General features: G+C 63.0%; 1 protein-coding gene across 2 annotated transcripts; it reads left to right on the plus strand.

Annotated features, from left to right (window-relative positions):
* Positions 1-208: 208 nt before the first annotated feature.
* Positions 209-8248, plus strand: CHST3 (carbohydrate sulfotransferase 3). 2 transcript variants are annotated; one of them, XM_058029222.1, is made up of 3 exons: positions 209-282; positions 6019-6212; positions 6358-8248. In XM_058029222.1, the coding sequence occupies exons 2-3, from the start codon at positions 6076-6078 to the stop codon at positions 7589-7591; spliced, it is 1371 nt and encodes a 456-aa protein (XP_057885205.1). In that variant the 5' UTR covers positions 209-282; positions 6019-6075; the 3' UTR covers positions 7592-8248. The 2 variants fall into 2 exon arrangements, with proteins under 2 accessions (XP_057885205.1, XP_057885204.1); XM_058029221.1 differs by lacking the exon at positions 209-282 and adding an exon at positions 5529-5749.
* Positions 8249-8523: the final 275 nt, after the last annotated feature.

Below are 8523 nucleotides of genomic sequence, written 5' to 3' on the forward strand. Positions count from 1 at the left end.
TCGCCCCTTTCCCCACCCGGGCGGCGATCCCGAGGCGGGGCCCGCAGCTGCCGGGGGATACAGCGGGGGCTCGGCCCGGGGACCCTGCCCGGCCCCGCTCCCCCCGCCGCCGCCCCGGCTGGGAGGAAGGAAGGAAGGAGGGAGGGAGGGAGGGAGGGAAGAGGGGAGGGAGGGAATCAGGGAGGGAGGGAGGGAGGATGACAGCGCCGTGAAGAAAAGCAGGGGACCCGCTGCTCTCTCTCCTCCCGCACGGCAGGACCGGGCTCGCTCGCTCGCCGCCGGGTACGTGCAGCGGGGTCGGGCCGGAGCGCAGCGGGGCCGGGCCGGGCGCGGCGGGCAGCGAGAGCCCCGGGGCGGGGGAGGATGGCGGCGGGCTCGGCTCTCTCCCGGCACGGCCGGCGGGACTTGCGGGAAGTTGGGCGTGCAGGAGGGGCCGCGGCCCCGAGCTCGGCCCGGGCCGGGCAGGGCGGCGGGGCGGGCGGGGATCGCGGGGCTCGGCGGCCGCATCCCCCCGCGGGGCGGCCCCGGCTGCGCCGGCTCCTTTGTGCGCCCTCCGGCCTCGGCCGCTCCTTTGTCTCGGTGCGGGGCCCCGCGGGCCGCTCCCGCAGCGGGGCAGCGCCGGCCGAGCCTCCCTTCCTCCCCTCATCCCAGCCCCATGCCAGCTCCCCGCTGCCCACTGTGCTCCCGGCACATGACTGCTCAGCGGGTCTCGCCGTGCCTTTCTTTCGGGGAAAAAAAATCAATGGAACGGGATCCACTGCAGCGCCGAGCCTCCGTCCGGAGCGGAGCGCGTCTGGGGCGGCAGAAGGAGACTTTGGGAAAAGGAGAGTTTCTCACAACCATCCCGGAGTTGCATCATCCGTCCTGTCAGCCCCGAGCAGGGAGCGCTGGAAAGTTGTTCTCACCCTTTCCCCTGCTGTCCCGGAGCCAGCGGGGCACGCTGGCCGTGGGCCGGCACCCGGGAGCCGGGGACATTTCTGCGGGGCTGGGGCTGTGACACGGGCCCTGGATGGCTCGGGGTACCTGGGGAAAGGCAGAGTCCGCCCTCGTTGCTGCCGGGCGCTCAGCAGCTGCTCCCGGCCGCGCTGGGCAGAGCTGCCCACGCCCCGCTGCCTCTGCACCGAGCCTGCCTTGGTGCCTGAGTAAAGCGTCTCCTTTTCCACAGCCAACGATTTACAGCCCTGCACCAGGACAGGCATTTAACTCTGCGATTTTTCCACATCTGCCATGTTGCTTCAGCTCGATTCCACACCCCCAGTCTCCCCGTGCTGACTCGAGCTCAGGTCACTGTCCCCTCGCCAGCATCTCCTGCCACCAGTCCCCTCTGCATCCCTGGAGCGCTGCAGGCGCCTGGCCGGGGCTGGCAGGGCAGCGGAGGCGGGCACAGGGAGCGCCGTGTCCCTGCTCCTGGGGTGGGTCTGGCCGAGGAGCTTCCGTGGGGCAGCGAGGGCAGGAGCGTGGGGCGGTGGGAGGGCTCCGCGCCCCAAAGAAAGGGCTCATTGAAGCGGGGTCGGGCATCTGCGGTTCCCGGCGTGGCCGGGGGCCTCGGGCACGCACAGCGGCCGGCATTGTGCCCCCGGCGCCGAGCGAACCTCCTCCCTCCCACCCTCCTGGTGGTCTGCTCTGCTCTGCAGCCCCCCTCGCTGCCCAGCACTTCGGCGCCTTCAGCTGCTCACCTTTGCTGCAGGTGGTGCTGCAAACCCCAGCCCGGCCGTGCCTGTGTTTGCCGGCGGGTTGGACTCAAGGCTGAAGGTGTTTTACCTGGATCCTGGTCCAGATCCACTCCAGAGGCTGCTCCCTGCCTGGCAGATGCAGTGTTCTATCCCCACACCCAGCACTGATGTCTCTGAGGCTGCTCCCTGCCTGGCAGATGCAGTGTTTTGCCCCCACACCCAGCACTGGTGTCTCTGAGCCCCAAGGGGTTTAGCAGGGGCAGGAGCAGCAGCTCTCCTCTCTGCTGGGTCAGGAGAAAACTCTTGGTGTGTCTTTGGACACCACCAAGGTGAGGGAGAGAAAAGGGCACTCTGTCCTGGCCATGGAGCCTGTGCTGGCGCTGTCACCAGCATCACTGTGCTCTCAGCAGCCTCTGCGCCCCTTCTGCACAGTGGGACACGAGCACAGCTCACCTGGGTCACCAGAGAGCAGGTGGGACAGGGAAGAGTGGACAGGACCTCATGCACTGGAGTTTGAGAGCTCGTGCAATGAAAACAAAGTTGTTCCAGTGGTGCCTGTTTGTACCAACCCTGTTCCTGCTGCTGCTCCTGAGTGTAACCTCTGAGTCAGAAGGACTTTCCATTCCCAACTTTCTCCTCCAACGGGCAGTTTGCAGGCTTCAATTTGATGAGGATTGTAACTATTCTCAGCAACTTTATAAACACTGTAGGAGATGACTTTTTTCCCCTCTCTTTTTTTTAGCTTGACTAGACATGTTTTTAACCCAGGAATACCTGCCTGGACAGGCTCCTCAGCTGTGCTGCAGGGCAAACCGAAGCAGCGCTGTGCTCGTGCCATGCCTTGGAGGACAGCCAGGACCAGGATGAAAATTGCTGGGAGATGAAAGCAAAGTGGGAAGCTCTGGTGGCACGTTTCCCAAGGCCAGCCTGGGGAGGAAGCTGGGAGCGGAAATAGTTGAAAGAGTAAATACAGACAGGTTTTTTTTTCCCAGGTTGCAGACAAAGAGCGGCACGGAGAGCAGATAAGCCCGTGCTCCTTATCTCTTTGTTGTTCCACCCCTGTGTTTTGCTGATCCAGTGTCTGATGGAGTCTGATGAAGCAAAGGGCTGTGGAGGGAATTACTCAGAGCAGCAGCAGCAGCAGCTCCAGGGGCAGCGAGCTCAGCTGCAGGTCACTGTGGGCTTCCATGGAGGGATGGATGGGAGTGGATGGGGGCAGGATGGTCGGAAGTATCCCAGGAACTCTTGCACGTGGGTGTTTCATTGCCTGTCTGTGCCCTGAGCTCAGTTGTTGCCTGTTGAGTCACCAGGGGAAAATGTGACTCCATCCAGTCTCAGCCCCAGCTGGCTGCCCCTGGCAGCCACAGGCATCTTTCCTTTCTGCATCTCACCTGGTGGGGGCTCAGGGCAGCCAGAGATGGGGATGGAGAGCCCCAAGGCTTTGTGTAAGACCTTCCCTTTCCCAAAACAGAGCTGAAAGCCCTGCTCTGCTCTGCCAGTCGGTCCTGTGGAATGCCCTGCAGGAGGGTGACAGAGCATCCCTTCCCTCCTTCCTCCCACAGGGTCTCTGCTCCTCTCACCCCTCCTGCACCACCACTGGGAGCATCCATCCCACGAACCAACATGCTCCAGTGGACTGGAATGGTTTGGTGTCTCCATTACTGTCCAAGTCCTTCCCTCTTGCTGTGGCAAGGTTCAGTTAACTTGCTGGTAGTGATGGATCCCACCTGGGCAGATTTGCATGGCAACAAAATCCCCAACGTCGCGTAAAAAAAGCTCCTTTTCTGAGAAATCCATAAATCTCTGCAATGGGAATCACCGCCGTCCCTGCTGAACTGAAAAGCACTTCCAGCCTGAGGGGAGCAGCATCTGAGCTGTGGGTGCTGCCTTCCCCAGCATCTCAGCTTAGCATTCCTGGAAATTATCCTGCTTTGCTTTGGGACGTGGAGAGCAAGATGCGGCTGCCTGCCATCTCCAGGGGTGATGTCCATCTGTCTGTCTGCTCACACAGGTGCATTTCCAGGGGCAGACGCTGGCAGGGCACCCTGGGGCGGCAGCAGCAGCATCCCAGTGGCTCTCCTGCTCCATCCCATGGCAGCAGAGCCCTGGAGGGGGGCGTGCAGGGACACAGAGCCCCTCTGTTCCCCTCACAAAGGGGCGCTTGTGGCTGGCCCGGAGCCCCAGCAGGGCTGAGCCACGGGGCCCCAGCGAGGAAGAGCTTCAGGCTGAGCTTTAGGCTGAGCTTTAGGCTGAGCCAGGCAGCCTCCCCAGGTCACCCTCGTGTCCCCAGCCCCTGAGCTCAGCCCTGACAGGGCGCCGCGGGTCGCAGGAGGGATTTGCAGCCAGTTGTTTGTTTAATGAACGGTGTCTGCCCCGGGGCTGTGAATGAGGGTGGTGCCGGCGCTGCCGGACACGGATCTCTGTGTCAGCCCTGTGAGTGATTCCTGCTCTGGGGCTCATTTGCGGTCAGGCAGCTGGGGGCATTACAGGGCGAGAACCAAGGGCTGGCTTTGCCCGTGGGTTTGTCTGAGGAAGGGCTGATGGCGTCCCCTGTGCGAGGGGACTGTCCCCAGCCCCAGGCCAGGGCAGGGACGCAGATCACCGCCCCCTGGGATGCCACCACACGCCCAGCACTTTGTGCACTTGATTTTTTTCTCTCGGTTGCCCAAACACTCGGACAAATGCTGTCATCGAGGGGGCACGACCGAGGAGGGGGGATGTGAGGGGTGGCTGCTGAAAGGCACCTGCCCTGGCTGCTGGCCTGTCCCCCAGGAGCGGTGTGATGACAAACTAAACTAACAGGGCTGTTAAAAACACACACACACACACACACGAGCACGCACACACACGTGTGCCGGGGATCTCGGTGCTGCTTGCTGAAAGGGGGCACCACTGCGGGAGGGCTCCGGGGCTGCCAGGGCTCCCCAGAGCCCCTGCATCCCACTAAATCCTGAGTTTCCTGGGTGCGTGGGTGTGGATGTCTCTTTTTAGAAGGTTTTGCTGGAAAGGAGATGGCTGGAAGCCAAGCCCCGGGAGCTGAGTGCTTTGCTCAAGCTGGGAAATTCCTGGTCCTCGCACGGAGAGGACTGGGAATCTGACAGGCTGGGGGCTGCCCTGGCCACGAGACACATCCCACCCCTCCTGCCCACGGTCCCTCCTTCCCAGCCGGAGGGGCATTCAGCGAGCAACGCTAAAAAATGCACATTTTGGCCTAAGAAATGCACATTTTGGCCTAAAAATGCACATTTTGGCCGAGCACGATGCGGAAGAGGCTGCGACGTGATGCAATGCCTGGCAGGGCTTCCTCACTCCACACTCTGATGGAGCTGCAGATGCCAAGGCTTGGCCAGGGCATCCCCCCTCCAGCAAACCCCGGGTCCCCCCAAAGGATGGGGCTCTGCCTGGCTCCCCTCCTTCACCCCAAAAGCAGGGCTGGGATGGGCTGCCCCCTGTGGAGCCCAGCCAAGGCTAAATAGACTTTCCCCGAGTCACTGAAAGTCTGGCCAAGAAAGCGGGACAGGCAAACAGCGTCACCCAGGGCAGGTGGCAGGTGCCAACGAGGCCTAGGGGTGCAAATCTGCACACTGGGGACCTGCCCCAGAGCCTGAAACAGCGGCTGTGACCCCCAAATCTCCAGCTGGGGGGTGGGTTTGGTGCCACTCAGAGCATTTCCAGCAACGCCCTGATTTGGGCGCTGAAGGAGACGCTGGGGGGGCGGGATTTTTCTGCCAAGCCTCCTGGCTTTGCATCCCACACCAAGCAGCTGCACCATCATTTGGGTTTTTTTTTTTCTTCTTCCCTTTTTTGGCAAAAGCCTCCCCCGGAGCATTCTACTCCCCAAGGGGGACTGGCAGCAGCAGCAGCGTTTTCCGGCCCGCCGTCGTTCCTGAAAACTCTCTGGGTTTCATTTTCGAGGCTCAGCAGCTGCTGCTGCCATGCTGGGGGGAGGCGGAAGCTGCTCAGCCCCACGCTGGGGCCCTGCAGTGGAGCCTCCAGGCCTCCCTTTTCCAGAGGTCGGGAGCCACAACGTGCAGAAGATGCGGATGATCCAGGGGCTCCCTCGCTGGCAGCAGCAGGTTTTTGCCAGCGGGAAGCAGGCAGCTGTCGGGTGGCAGGGATTGGGTTTCAGGGTGGGCAGGGGGAGCTGGTGGGAGCGTGGGAAGGGATCCTGTCGGGCAGATATATTTTGGGAAGGAGGAGGAGCAGCCGATGGGGCATTCAGGCAGCTGCTCCTCATCCGGGGGTGGGGTGGAGCAGCAGGGAGGAGCTTCCACTTTTTTACCACTCTTGTCCAGCCTTTGTCAGCCTCTGACCCTCGCCATGCTGAGCCTTCTTCTCCCCACAGGCAGGGCTGGCCCAGGACACCTTCCCGGCGTGCCGGAGGGAGCTGTGCGCGCTGCCCATGGAGATCCGACGCGCTTTGCCCCAGGACGCCCGGGAGCTGCTGCACTGCTTGAAGATGAAGAGCAAGTACGCCATCCTGCTGGTCTTCGTCATCAGCCTCGTCATCATCGAGAAGGAGAACAACTTCATCTCCAGGTAGGCAGTGGGCATCTGAGCCACGCCGAGGTGTGCAGCCCCTCTCCCCCAGTCCTGAGCTCCCATGCAGAGGAGCCCCCCAAGTCCCCTGGTGGGATGCAGGGCGGTGCTGCTGTCCTCCAGGCTGGGCTGGCTCTCCCCACAGGGTGTCGGACAGGCTGAAGCAGTCCCCGCAGGCTCTGGCAGAGGCCAACAGCACGGAGCTCAGCCCAGCAGCAGCCAAGAACGGCTCGCTGGCCTCGCTGCAGGAGCTGGACGCTGCCTTCTCCCAGCTGAGGTCCCACCTGTACAACATCACCCTGCAGCTGGCAGGTGACCCCGGGGACCCCGGGCCGCGGCGGCACGTCCTGCTGATGGCCACCACCCGCACTGGCTCCTCCTTCGTCGGCGAGTTCTTCAACCAGCAGGGCAGCATCTTCTACCTCTTTGAGCCCCTCTGGCACGTCGAGAAGACGGTGAACTTCCTGCCGGGGGGAGCCAGCGCGGTGGGCTCGGCCTTGGTTTACCGAGACGTGCTCAAGCAGCTCCTCCTCTGCGACCTCTACATCCTAGAGAACTTCATCTCCCCGGTTCCCGAGGGCCACCTGACGCCCTTCTTGTTCCGGCGGGGCTCCAGCCACTCGCTGTGCGAGGAGCCCGTCTGCACGCCCAGCACCAAGAAGGTCTTTGAGAAGTACTACTGCAAGAACCGCCGCTGCGGCCCCCTCAACATCACGCTGGCGGCCGAGGCGTGCCGGCGCAAGCAGCACGTGGCGCTCAAGACGGTGCGCATCCGGCAGCTGGAGTTCCTGCAGCCGCTGGTGGAGGACCCCCGGCTGGACCTGCGCATCATCCAGCTGGTGCGCGACCCCCGCGCCGTCCTGGCCTCGCGCATGGTGGCCTTCTCGGGCAAGTACGAGACCTGGAAGAAGTGGGCGTCGGAAGGGGAGGCCCCGCTGCGCGAGGAGGAGGTGCAGCGGCTGCGGGGCAACTGCGAGAGCATCCGCGTGTCGGCGGAGCTGGGGCTGCGGCGGCCGCGCTGGCTGCGGGGCCGCTACATGCTGGTGCGCTACGAGGACGTGGCGCGGGCGCCGCTGCAGAAGGCGCGGGAGATGTTCCGCTTCGCCGGGCTGCCGCTCACCCGCCAGGTGGAGGAGTGGATCGGCAGGAACACGCAGGCTCCCCCCGACGGCAACGGCGTCTACTCCACGTGCAAGAACTCCTCGGAGCAGTTCGACAAGTGGCGCTTTGGCATGCCCTTCAAGCTGGCGCAGGTGGTGCAGGACGCCTGCGGCCCGGCCATGCGGCTCTTTGGCTACAAGCTGGCCGGCAGCCCCGCGGCGCTGGCCAACCGCTCCTTCAGCCTGCTGGAGGAGGCACAGCCCGCCTGGGTCACGTAGCAGGACAGGGTCGCGGTGGCGGGGCGGAACGAGGGGCGGCGGCCGTGCTCCCGGCCGGTCCGGAGGCGACCTGGGGGTCCCTGCTCCCAAAAATGCTCCGGGTGGCAGCCCCAGGAGCCGGAGCGTCTTGGCAGAGCTGGCCCCAGGGTCCTGCAGAGCCTGAATTGCTCAGTTTCTCCGGGAATGGGGAAATGGTGAGGGTGAGGGGAGGTGGGGTCGGCAGCAGGGCCGCCTGCCCAGCTCGGGAGCTGCACTGAGGAGGAGGAGGGTGATGGCAAGCACAGGGGGACAGGACCAAGCACCTCTGCCTTGCCACCCCCCATTGCCAGCTGGGACGGGGCAAGGACAAAATCCCTGTGGTGTCAGCAAGCGCCCAGAGACCTTCTTGGTTTAGTGCCTTCATTCACCAGCAGAGACTGGAAACTGCCCACAGAGCCCTGGATGGCGCTTGGGCTACGACAAAATGAGGTGACTATGGTTTGGTGCTCTTCAAACTTGGTTTTGGAGGTTTGGGTTTATTTCTTTTTTTCCCTGTGTATTTGCATACCGGGTGAATTTATTTATTTATTATAATGTGAAAAGGAGGGGGCAGCTGGTGAAGGAGCTAAGCCCAAAAATCAGAGCAGCACAAGGTGCCACAAAGGGAGATACCCAGAACAGAGCAGAACAGAGGTCACTTTTTAGCTGGAGACCACCACGTGTCCTTCTGTATGATCTCGGGAGAGCCCCGGACGCTGACTGGCTGTAACCCTCCCAGCCCCCGTGTGGCAGCGACTGCAAACTCCTGAGGGGGTGCTGAAAGACGGCCAGACTTATCTGATCAAAAACAAAGCCACAGCACAGAGTCCCCCGTCTCCTCAGTATTTGTGGGTGTCCCCTGCCCAGGGGAGCCCCAAAAACAAGTGCTAACAGCACCGATGGGTGGCCATACC

Source organism: Melospiza georgiana, chromosome 8 (assembly GCF_028018845.1).
Source record: "Melospiza georgiana isolate bMelGeo1 chromosome 8, bMelGeo1.pri, whole genome shotgun sequence".
In the NCBI taxonomy this organism is placed as follows: Eukaryota; Metazoa; Chordata; class Aves; order Passeriformes; family Passerellidae; genus Melospiza; species Melospiza georgiana.

Coding starts and splice junctions, on each gene's coding strand:
- CHST3 (XM_058029221.1), top strand. CDS start 5,609: ATGCTGGGGGGAGGCGGAAGCTGCTCAGCCCCACGCTGGGGCCCTGCA. Junction 5,750..6,018: donor TCCCTCGCTGGCAGCAGCAG/GTTTTTGCCAGC, acceptor TTCTCCCCACAG/GCAGGGCTGGCCCAGGACAC. Junction 6,213..6,357: donor GAGAACAACTTCATCTCCAG/GTAGGCAGTGGG, acceptor CTCTCCCCACAG/GGTGTCGGACAGGCTGAAGC.